Below are 12,985 nucleotides of genomic sequence, written 5' to 3' on the forward strand. Positions count from 1 at the left end.
GCTTTCCTACCTTTCAGACGGTCAATGGTAGGGTTACTCTCCCCTGCATCAGATTCATCACTCGCTTCTCCCATTATTTTGATGATATGGGTTTGATTCCAGCACACTTTAAATCTACTTTATATTTTAGTCTTGTTTTCATGTTTTGCAATTTTTTATTAAAAGTTGTTGGACAGAAATATTAAAGTTAAATAAATTTAGCAAGTAGTTCACACTGAACTGCATTTATTGCACTTGTTTTCTTGTGCTTCTTATTCGGTAACTGTGACTTTGAAAACAGAATTGTATGTTAATTTAAAATGGACATAAAAGTGGACTGGAATTCCACTGTCTTCTGCCATGTTGAGCACTGAATTCGGAAGTCATCGAAGTGTTATATACATGGCATGTTCCAACCTTGATCGATGACTGAGTGGCTGCTCCAGACACTCAAGTTTACACTGTGCTTCCACTCTATATTTTCATTCACTGCAAATGCAGAGTGGAAGCTCATCGGCAGGGAGACACTCAGCAAGCACACCCTTTCGCACTTAGAACATTTTTTTTTCACACCACCCCTTGTCATCACATAAACTTTCTCAAGCAAGTTGTTATCTTGACCAGTTACTTTATATATCTCACTTGCAATACTTCCTATAGTAATGAAAAGGAAGTCCTCGATTCTGTTACAAGAGACGCACAATCATTTCGAGGTGAAGATTACAAGTGACAACTGAATGGGATGCTTAAGTACTAACCAAGCTGCACCTGCCCATTCTTGCTGTTCTCGGGAACCATAGAAAAATACTGAATTTATTTTCCGAATCAAATCTGTTAAATAAACCATACACAAGCAATCCAATTATGAAAGGAACATCCAGTTTCAAAAAGGATTGTGATGTAGTAGTAGTAGTAGTAGTAGTAGTAGTAGTAGTAGTAGTAGGTCTGGGTACTTTGTAAGGCATTTGATAAGAACCAAATAAAACTATTATGCAGTGTATGTTATGCATTTGATGACCCGCTGAGTTGGGTATGGAATCTGTTGCACAGAGTAACCTATTCCTTTTACCCCTGACCTCCTTTGATTTCATGACTTGCTTTCAACTTCACCATCTCTGGTGGGGATGGTGGTGATTATTGTTTTAAGAGAAAGTACAGCTGGGCAACCAATTGGCAAGAGAAAGGAAAGGGGATAAAATCTACTCCTGAGGCATTGCAAACCTAATACCGTCAGGGCTGGAAGAGAACAAGAGTTGAACAAGGGAAATTTAATAGGAAATATGGAAGTGAGGAGCTTGACACAAGGAAGTTGAAGCAAAGCTGGACTCAGGAGGGGTCTTGTGGTCACTTCCCAAGTTCTTAAGTTAAAACCCCATGGGGAACCCTTTTAGTTACCTCTTACAACAGCCAGGGATATTGTGCATTTACTCTACTGGCCCCACCCACAGGGGTTTTTCCAGTCTCTACCTTATTACATACTAAAAGTTTCATGTTGGCTCCGCATTGACGTCAATAAACATATACAAATGTAAAAGATCCGCCTATTTAATATACTAGTGTATTTAATCAGATAAAAGATATCACCTGATAGCAAATATTAGTACAGGTTTTGTTCACTTAGTGGACATCTTCAGCTACATACCGTAAGTACTAAATGATTATTACATTTGAATTATTAAAAGAGAACAATTGAATTACAATCCATAGGGAAACTAATGTATGACCCATTAAAATGTGGAACGAAAACACCAATATAATAAAATACATGAAGAGAAACTACATCTATAAAGTCGTTAAACATCACACATATTATGTGGCAAGCTAACATCACACATATTATGTGGCAAGCTAATCACGTTAAAGTCCTAAAATTGTTCATTGATGTGTTGATACACAAAGGTCTTGATGTAGTACGAAACCAAATTACAAATTTCTTGTTAGTCAGCAACTATTTCAGTGCAGCCTGTGACTACATGGTTAATAAGTTCCCTTTTAAGAATGATGTGCTAAAACATGCACAACTAACAAAAGATTTTGCATGATGTGCGACATGGTAATTTGCATGTTCAACGTGCATAAGAAACGTTCAAATTAGGGGTAAACATCCTCCTGTAGTGTGAATCAATCTATTTTATACTGTAGTGAACTTCAACAGGGACGAATTAGAATATAAATACTAAAGAGAATGAACCCAAATAGGAAGTTCGAAGTTAGGTGACAACTTACTTTCCGCTGGCCCCATTGGCAGTTATCAAGCTGGTCTGCAGCATTGTTAGAATGTGAGTGGTTCTTTCTGTGTTAATTGAGTGCTCCAACTGGGAGGTGACCTTGTCAGCCACTAGTGGCAGGGCTAGAGAGAGAGGGACTAAAGTGGTCGGTACTAATGTGAGACAATACAAGTTACGGAGCGGTTTATTTCTTGTTTTTTGGTTTTTAATAACTCTGAATGATTCATCGAATAACACGTTCAGTATTTTTAGAAATCTCGTTAAGGTTCCCGAAAGCCCCAATATGGAAAACTGCGAAAATGTAAGTTTCGAACAAACTGATCGCAGTTTCATACCAATTTTAATGTGTGTGGGGATCTGCCTGACTTCTTTTTTTTTTTTTTGGTTGCAAAAATCAGACATAATGAAAATTCACTATTAAAGTTAAAATTGAAATAATTGATAAATAGATTCAACCTATTCAATACAAAAGAATAAGAAGTGTAGTAAATTACATTTCCATTAAATAATAAGTAGAAATGGTACTGGTTTCGACCCTAGTCCAGGTCATCGTCAGCCGATTAAAACATGAAAAACAATGCATAGGAAAAGATTAAGTACACTCCGGATCAGTAGAAGAGGCGATATAAATGAACGGGGGTTGACACTGTAAAACTCAGAAGAAGTAAAATGCAAGTCACTCAAAAGAAAACAGTGCGCAATTCTCTGGCGCAACCAAGGAAAATAACTGGATCGTCAAGCTATTCTCCATTTTACTTTGGTGTTTGAAACCACAGTGCCTGATATTGAATGTGTCGCGCTGATCACCGGGAGCTGGCAAGTTGCTTCAAAGAATCTGCTCGTCTTCAACTCCTACACGAATATGGACCTTCGTATGTGTTCGATTGTGATGTGACTATGCCTGACAGTGTTTAAATAACTGGCTTTGAACAGTTCTCCGCCATTCGTAATCATCGTGGGACTTTGCCTAGCGCTGCGTGTGCCTTGCTGCCGCTAAGAGAATTGCACACTGTTTTTCTTTTGAATGACTTGTATTTTACTTCTTCTAAGTTTTACAGTGTCTACCACTGTTCATTTCCTTTTCATATTGCCTCTTCTACTGATCCTATGCATTGTTTTCCATTTCTTAATCGGCTGATGACCTGGACTAGGGTCGAAACCGGTACCATTTCTAATTATTATTAAATGAGAATGTAATTAACTACAGTTCTTATTCTTTGGTATTGAATAGGTGGAATCTCCTTATCAATTATTTCAATTTTAATTGTGATATTCTTCAATACGGAACAATGAAATTTTTAACTTTATATACGAGCGTCAAATCAAAAGACCTGTATCTCGCGAGCCGAACTTGTCTTCGGACACTCCCAGCACTAAAAGCCATACGCCATTTCATTTTTTTTGGCATTGCAGTAAATAACAACGTATATACCCAAATTGTCTGGAGTAAATGATTTCCTGTTGTCACATAACACATTCTTATATGACGAGAAAGTTCTCTCAACGGAACATGACATTATTGGAGCGTAGTACACAAATGCCAATGCAGCAGGCTGTAGGGGTAATTTCCCTGAATACTTTTGTCCCTATAATACTGAACTGATGACTTTCATATCTTCAAAACCAGAATTGCGTTGAAGAATCTTCTGTAGCTTCGAAGAACATGCCACTCCCAATGACTCAGGTATTTCTCTCCTGGAAACATTGTCAATGATATCCAGGAATCTTTGGGTGGCAAGGTTGCATTTCCAACTGGAGAATAGTTTCCGGTAAAAAAACAAAAATATGTCAATGTATGCTAGGGAAGCGACGAGGGCCGGGCACTCGAGCGATTTCTTGGCCTTGGCGATGCAGGAAGCTTCTGTTTCATCCAAGTCATTGACATTTTTAATTCCTTCTAGGTGCTCAGCATAGTAAATAACAGCAGACAGCCAAGTTCCCCAGCGGGTAAGTATCGGCTCAGGTGGAAGAGATGTTGTCGGTAGTTTCTCTTTGAACAACTGCATATGTGTTGGAGCTTTTAAGAAAAATTTCTTGACTGAAGAAACCACGCTGTTCACGTCACAGAAGTTGCTTCTAATCTCCTCCGCAAGGCAGTGCAGGCCGTGGGCCAAGCACATAAAGTGTAGCATGCTTGGGTAGAAGGACTGTAAAACCTGCTCTGCCTTCAAAATGTTTCTTTTTTTCAATTTGCTTTACGTCGCACCGACACAGATCGGTCTTATAGCGACGATGGGACAGGAAAGGGCTAAGAATGGAAAGGAAGCAGTCATGGCCTTAATTAAGGTACAGCCCCAGCATTTGCCTGGTGTGAAAATGGGAAACCACGGAAAACCCTCTTCAGGGCTGCCGACCCTTCAACATGTAGGCAGCACTGTCTGTCACAAACAGAAGGAACTTACTATCTTGATTCCCTGCTGGCCAGAATATGCGTAAAGCATACCTCACTGCGCAGGCTATTGTGCTGTTGTTAGTTTGTTCTATTTCTTTACAAAGAATTAAATGAGGGTTACCCGGTTCATTTTGATTAGCTTGCCTCCTACCACATTCACAATGAAGCAATCACAACTGTCAGATGTTTCATTGACAGAACACCAAATATAGTGATCGCCTATATCTTCTCTTATTTCATCTAATGTCTTCTGGCAAACAGGATCCAAATAATTCTTCCTTGAAGTGGATTCGTTAGGTATACTGCGGCCACTAATATATCCCAAGTGGCAACAACACCAGAGTGAAGGACAACGCACTGTGAAACACACGTCAAGCGATCAGAAATAAATATGTATCAGATAAAGAAATAAAATGAAAAAGGAAAGAGTAAACTTAAGGTCACCGGACGAACAATAACATATTATTTAAACGGCTCTTAACATGAAGTCCACAGGATAAATATGCGTAGCACGTAAATCAAATCTCCCAATAATACGCACAGCAAAAAAAGCAATGACACACAAATAAAAGATAATATGAGCCCACAACAAAAAATAAAGAACGGTACTCACAGAAATGAAGAGAGATAAGCTAGCATCTTACCAATGCAGGCCCATGCACCCGCAACCACTGTCACCACCAAATTTACACTACATAGTCTAAGAATCTACAATATTTTCTTTAAAAACAAAAAACAAATACTTATGCACAAGTATTAATCTCTAAATGGGATACACAACATCTTTTCACCCAATTCCAGTTAAGTCAACATTCATCTTGCAAGATGAAATGGAATACATGGCTTCAAGCGTTCGTTCACCTTCAGTTCTAATGGCAGACAGACACTTTCCGTAGCAGCCTGCTCGCAGTGGTAAAGTCTAGAGATACTTACGCGCTCTGGATATCAGAGGTCGAACACAATACAATTCCCACTGTCCGTGGATAGAAGGCACTGGCGTACACTTTCCAGTCCAATGTATACACACATAGACAATACCGAAATATTAAGCGCACCATGCATTTTATTATATAAGCTCAGCCGTGCAATACAGTCACGTAATTCGCATATACGGATTCTCGTATATAGTCAGGTCACAACTATACACACCATCAACATTGTAACATCACAGCCTGCCAAAGGGTAGTGGGGCACTGTTACTCCTATAGGTTCGAGTCCTGCTTAAAATGTTCCGAGCTCGGTAAATTCGTGAAACAGGATGCTACCCTACTTACACATAGTCCAAGTGAGGATCTCTCTAAACAGTTAGGGACCATGGTGGATTGTATAGTCCTAGCTGCCTGAGTACAAGGAGGGCCATGACTCAGAATATGTCCAAGATGCAAACTCCCATTCCGTAACAACTGGTATCCTGACTATCAAGACCACTTACTAGACCACTAAGCCACTGCCCACGGTTCACGAACTAGGACGTGACTACAGTAACCCACACCATGAAAGAAAGGAAGGGGAAAAAAAAGACTTCAAGAAGCTGAGTATGGAAGTAACTATTCGGTGAAAGATACCGAGAAGCAGATGAAGATGAACTTGTCAGAATGTAGGACCAAAGGGACATGGCCAGAATTCTGTGAAAACAACAAAAAGTTGTCAATAAAGAAAGACAGGCTGATGAATTGAGAAGAAAGAGGTATGGTGTGGTGGCTAATAGGTATAACTTATATAAGAATAAAGTTCGAAGAGAGAAACATGAGGAGAATCGTTGTTTGTTATGTATAGAAATAATGGAAGACGCACATGTTGGGAGACAAGACTCATTTAGGGTCAAATACTAGGGTGGTGATTTCAAAGCAAAATAGAAAGAAGTATCTTTATACAATTATAAAATTATTATACAAAGAGTGGAATACACCAGCTATATTAAAAAATATGTGGCAAAATAAAAATTAGGGAAAATAAAATGTTCTAATTCAACTACCGAAGGGAAGGTTAGGATATATGTCCTAGATTATATGACGAATATCTAGGGAAAAAGCAAGAACACATTTAGAGAATGTGTGCGAACATTTATTGGGCTTAATTAATTAATGTAGTAACAAACTAACTCCTTGCTTACTCTCTCCCCAGTTTCAGCTGATCCGGAGCTAGGGGATGGGAGTATTCTAATCTATAAAAATTAAGATAATAGTGTCATGGGATCAGTATTAGTGAGCAACTCCAGCTACTTGGCCTAGGAGTGGGTCACGTGTTCCAGATTTAAAGGTATGGGAGAATCCCTATAAAATGAATCAATAGGTTGAGCAATCAAGCATGGAAAAATCATGAGAAAAACTCAGGATAGCTGCTATTAGCAGCGGGAATTAAACTTCGCGTCTCTGAATGGGACAAGATTCCAAGTTCTTTTGTGTATATGCTATCCATTCATGCTTACGCAGTAAGTCGCATCTCTCCATCAGTTTCTTATATGTATATAATCGCCGTCGGCGGCTGCAAGTTGTATCCAAGTAAACATTCTTCGGCAGTTTACATTTTCACACTCACAAAGCTTTGTGAATATGTTTCATTTGACTTAGTAGCCCAATCTTGGCATGAAACATACGTCCACACAGATCATGTGAAATGGTTAGGGGAGGGTGGAACTGAGCTTGACAAAGCTTCCGTGCTTGCCGTTTATCCTCATCATGTCGCAGTCATTCCTCTTCAAATTGTAAAACTGATGTAGAAACAGTGTGGCGCCAAAGTGTCCGATTCTCAGCAAGCATATCCCAGGATTGAGTGTTAATTCCAGCTCTTTTCATAGTATGCTTTAGGTGATGCTTGAAACGCCGCAAGGGGGCCCTATGAGGAATTGTGCCGGAACAGGGTTCACCAGGGTTGACGAGAAAGCCTGGTTTCACTCATGTGACTGACATGCCCTATCCATCTGAGATGATGGCCAAAGATGGTAGCTTCAATGCTTATAGCATGTGCTTTGTCAAGAACTGCAAGGTCGGTGACCCATTCCTCCCATTTGATGTTCAAGATGGATCTAAGTTTTTGCCGATGGAAGCGGTCTAGCTTTTTGATATCCCGACGGCAGAGGGTCCATGCTTCACAACCATAAAGCAGTGTTGATATGACTAAACAGCATGGTAAACCATGATCTTGGTATGTATTTTAAGGTCCTTATCCATGAAGAGACAACAGGATTAACGCCCAATGCTGAGTGGGCAGCAGCAATTCTCCTATCAAAATCTTGTGAGCAGTTAGCATTTGCTGAGAGAATAGTTCCTAGATACAAAAAGTGGTCGACCTGCTCCAGTGGAGTATCCGCAATGGAGATATTGAAAGGTGGGAGGTTCGATCCAGGTGCAGGCTGTATGAGTACTTTGGTTTTCTGAACATTAATGGAGAGACCAAAACGATCGCAAGCACTTTTGCAACAACTGACTGACTGTTGCAGTTCCTCAGGTGTGACAGCAGGTGCGGAGCGTCATCTGCATACTGTAATTCCGTAACGGAGGAAATCGTAGTAAGCTTTTGGAAGCGAAGTCTAGCCAGGTATAATAATAATAATAATAATAATAATAATAATAATAATAATAATAATAATAATAATAATAATAATAATAATAATAATAATAATAATTTTTATTTTATTTATTTTTTGTCTTATTTTATATGGCGGGACTCAGGTTATGCAGCATGCTATTCTGTCCAACCATACATACACCTACATGAAGAGTTAAATATACACAATTACATATCTACTTCATGAAATTATTACAATCAAGAAATCACCTAAATGCTAGTTTATCAAAAGTTATGCTAAAAATTGGTTTGTATGTAATCTACAACAGGACCACCATATCACAGAAATATAAAATTGCAACCGGTATTATATATGGTTGTGAACACACTGGCACTTGTAAAATATTTCAGCAAACATATCTATTGAAAAATCAATCTACAAAAAATAAGTGCAATTGACGCATACTGGAACAAAAAGTTTCCTAACATAGAAATCTGTGAAATGTTCAGTTCTTTGTCTTTACATACAAACTCTGAAAAGAAAGTTGGTTATATAGAAGTATATTACGGCAAAGGAAAAAGCACATTTTTGTAAAACAGAACAATAGGTTGAGCAATCAAGAACAAATTTTTCCTAAAGATCATAGCTTACATATACAATACCTGTACCAATAAGTGAATGTTAAACCCACCCTACAGTTAGGATAGGAAAAGAAACGTACACATAAAGCAAGACTTATTACTACATCACCAAATGTTGCCAATTTGCCAGATATTAAAGTGAGATGAATAACATACCTCCCCTGCAAAGAAGCAGCAGTGTCTACGTTCGATATGCTTTCCAAATGTCATGTGCAGCAGTGTTAACCGCATGTGGAGAGTCTCAATAATATCTGACTCGCATGCAAGTGGATGAGTGCGGCGAGCAGACTCACGTCGTGGCATTTTTGCTTTGATACTTTGAAATCTATGCAACATCTGGTTCTGCAGACGTTGAAATGTTGAATTTAGAATGCTGCAACATACACTATCCACTTTGCGGCATACCTGTAATCAGATTACATCAGTCAAAAGAGATTTTTTTAAAAACACATCATTCAATAAACAGAAAAAATAACATACTGTAAAATGTAAAAACATTATTCTGTGGTGGTTTCTTTCTGGAGAACCTTGTTATCAAATTTAAAAATTAACCTTTTAAGTGCTGAGTTACCAGTTGACTGTTTGGTACCTCAGTGCTGAGTTTTCATTCGTATGTTAAAAAATAATTGTGGAAGCCCCAATTTTTAACTTATCAGTGGGGCGACTAGCTTAAAATGTTTATAAATGTTTGTTCTTTATAAATCTAAATGTAAATGGAAAAATCCTACACTTACGTTCAATATTATTTTGAGAGAAAACAAAATTAAACTTTTTGTGCCCATGCATACATTATTATACAAAGTAACGAGCCCAAAATAAAATTATTTCCTAAAATCTGTAGGCAACTAATACATGTCTACTTACAAGTACATAAGTTCATATTTTAAAATATTTTCTAAACCTGGAATGCGGTGACCAGTTGTTTGAGATACCGATTTGTTTCATCAACAACGAGCTGCACCTACTCCACTGGCAGAATATTTTTTTTTTAAATCAATGATTTTGGTGTTGTCATCAAACACTACTTGGCTCCCAGAGTCGGTCACAATTACTTGAAAGTCTGGTGGAGAAAAGTCATCTGTCCGCCATGAAAATAGTGATGAGATAGCTTTTGAAGTCACCGTGTTTTTCTTCCTTTGTTTCGAAGATTTCTTTCTCACAATATTTTCAGCACTCTCTGTAGCCTATCACTCTCGCCTTCAAATCACTTAACAATGCATTAAAATCATCATCTTTATCATCACTTTCTGCTGCGGTTAATAACGGAAAGATTCTTTGATCCGAAATAACATCGCTGCGAAAGCTACTAACTTCTTGTTCCGCCATGCTTGTTTACATCACAGATGAGCTCCACAGACATCTACAGAAAGACCTGCAAGTTACTTCCCGAAGCTATAAGACGTGAACAATTAGTTCTGCATAATGCCCTACAGATGCTAGAACATGCCAGAGATTGAATCGGTACTCGTGAGTGAACCGGAAAACACAAAAAAATTGAAGTTTTTGTGCACTGTCTATGGATGGGCGTAGCAGTGGATCAGCCGCGTCAGCACTCATCGGGTTAATGGAAGCAGAAATTAACATCGTAATGTTACTGTATGATCTGCGGTAGTTGGGGTAAGCTGTTTTAAGCACACTGACACGACTTTTCACCTTAAAAACAAAACTCACACGTGCACTGGTCAGGATTAAAACTGCTGATGAAGATGATGCATGTTATTGAAAGGGGCCTAACATCTAGGTCATCGGCCCCTAATGGTATGAAATGAGAAAAAATGCAATGACAATTTAAAGCCCAAAATTCATTCACCGACTAGAATTCAAAACGTGATGATGAAAAATGAAAGGATAAATATGAATTTAAAATAATCAGTGGAGCTAACTCACAATACTGAAAGTTAAAAATAATTGCTAAATCGATCGACTGACCAGAATTCAAAAAGATGACGAACCATGATTATGAACTTGAAACAATCAGTGGATCCGACCCGCTATACCTCACTTTCCCAGAAACTCTATTGAAAAATTAGTATTACTGACCAAGGGACTGCTTACAAAGCACAATTCTGAATCTATAATTCTTGTTGTCTAAAGAGGTCCAAAATCCAGGTCAACAACCCCTCATAATGATACTTATCGCTAATAAAGTAGAACCAGGGTATTTCTCAAGTTGTAGTACTAATCAAAAGTAGCGTAGACTCGCGGTGTTCCAAACATTATGGTACTACTCACAAGTCTTGTACGTTGCACAGGTCATGCAGACCTATGGTGTTTCTCACAGAATGGCACCAGTCGTAGGCAACACAAATCGATGGTGTTCCTCACGTAAGTGTACTAATCACAAGGACTCATACTATCCTGTGGTGTTCCTCACATAATGGGTACTAATCACAGGCAACGAAGACCCACAGTGTCGCTCATACATCGCTACTAATCACAGGCAACGCCCAGACCTGGGGTGTTTCTCGCAATGGTACTAATCACAGGCAACGTAAGCCCGTGGTATTTCACATATAGTGGTACTAATCACGGGTACTGTAAACCCATAGTGACCCCACAGTCACAAACTTATCGCGTACCCAACATAGTGGTACCACTCGCAAGTAAAGGCGACCCGTGGTTTTCCCCGCGTGACTGTACTAATCACAAGTAGTTTCAGGGTTCTAAATTTATCATACCTTGGTCACCCCTTTTACTTGCATCTTACGACAGGCAGGGGATACCATGGGTGTATTCTTCATCTGCGTCTCCCACTCACAGGGGGCGATTTAAACTGTTAGCAAGTTGCAATCAACCCATCATATGAGTTATACAGACATCTTTACAATGAACTAAAAAATAGTCCTAACAAACAAAAAACAAACAAACCAGTGTAACAGTGGCTTTAGTGCCAGGAGTGTCCATGGACAAATTCTGCTTGCCTGGTGCAGATGTCTACTCGAACATTGGTAATCTGCATGTCTAGTGGCCAGTTTCTGGAATGACAGCTATCTGCAGATGCGTAGTTATCAGCGACTTAACATGGTGGTACGTTTAAAATGAATTTCTGAAACAATAGTTATCAGGCTAGTGCTGTAGTTACCTAAACGTTAGAGCCGATTCCAACGAATACCGGTATGAGGCGCCACTCATACCGTTTCGTACAAGGTCTTATATTAGTTTTGTAAACACTAGTAAGTGATAATGAACTGGTCATAGTATATTTACAGTCATTCATCGTAGTTTTAACGTGCTTGGGTGTGCTGGAGCCGACAATCATTCGGTCAGTACGTTTACTTCCATGTTATGACTGGCTTTATTCACTGATTCCACTTGTATGGTGTCATTTGTCCCAGCTGTTCAGAGGTTACAATCTCCTTGGAGCATGGCGCCTCTACTGTAAATGGTATCTTCCAATACGGGAAATGAATTGAAAAAAAAAACTCGAATCAAGCGGATTTTCATCAGGCTCAAATTCATCCTTCAGAGTAGCTCTAATGTTAAGATCTCTTTCGTCAGGCTTTGAATCACGAGCACCACCAACAGTTAGTGAACACCCAATCTGAAATTATGGAGTATTTATCATTAATGTAAACATTTATTTTACATTTATTATACATTTCTTTTTTTCATCTTAGGTACCAGTATGCATTTACTATAATAATATAACTTTAGTGACATGGCTATTTTTTTTTTTTGGCTATTGGCGATCACAGTTTGTAATGCTTTTGGGTTATTCAAGTTGTGCCACGAAAGCCCGGAAAAAAATGGAATTGGAATTCACAGAGGGTTTGGCATCTGATCAGGTCAAATTACATGTCAAAGAAGAACGATAAATGAGAGAGTTCCCGAAAGATACGAGCAGGAATAAGCAATATTTTGCACGTAAGACTTGGGGCCAAGATAAGGAAGAAAAACAGATGAAACGGCAATCTTCCAGTATATGTCCAGCATCCTTGAAGAGAAAAGCAGTATATGCGTGTTTTAAGTAGGAGATTTGGTTTGTTTGCAATCTACTAAAAAAATCTGCAACAGCTGCAGCGAGAACAAATGGATATTGCATCATCAAAGCCGGAATGATAGGTTCCAAAGTGTCTCACACATTTTCATTTATGTGATTATTTTTGTTTACGCTTGTTGTGTTCTGGATCAGTGAAAAGTGATCTGTTTAATAATTGCTGTGTATTTATATAATTTTACTGATCTCTTCATTCATGATTCGATCTATCCATCTCGCCTTCAGCATTCTTCTGAAACA

At 38.7% G+C, this 12,985-nt stretch overlaps 1 protein-coding gene across 1 annotated transcript in view; it reads right to left on the minus strand.

Moving 5' to 3' along the window:
* dmpd (F-box protein dmpd) overlaps window positions 1-12,985 on the minus strand; it is a 157,693-nt gene that overhangs the window by 49,943 nt on the left and 94,765 nt on the right. Inside the window, exon 3 of the mRNA XM_067156067.2 lies at window positions 8,905-9,153. Within this exon, the coding sequence (XP_067012168.1) occupies window positions 8,905-9,153 (249 nt within the window). The remainder of the gene's footprint in view (window positions 1-8,904; window positions 9,154-12,985) is intronic.

This window comes from Anabrus simplex, chromosome 1 (genome assembly GCF_040414725.1).
Source record: "Anabrus simplex isolate iqAnaSimp1 chromosome 1, ASM4041472v1, whole genome shotgun sequence".
Lineage (NCBI taxonomy): Eukaryota > Metazoa > Arthropoda > Insecta > Orthoptera > Tettigoniidae > Anabrus > Anabrus simplex.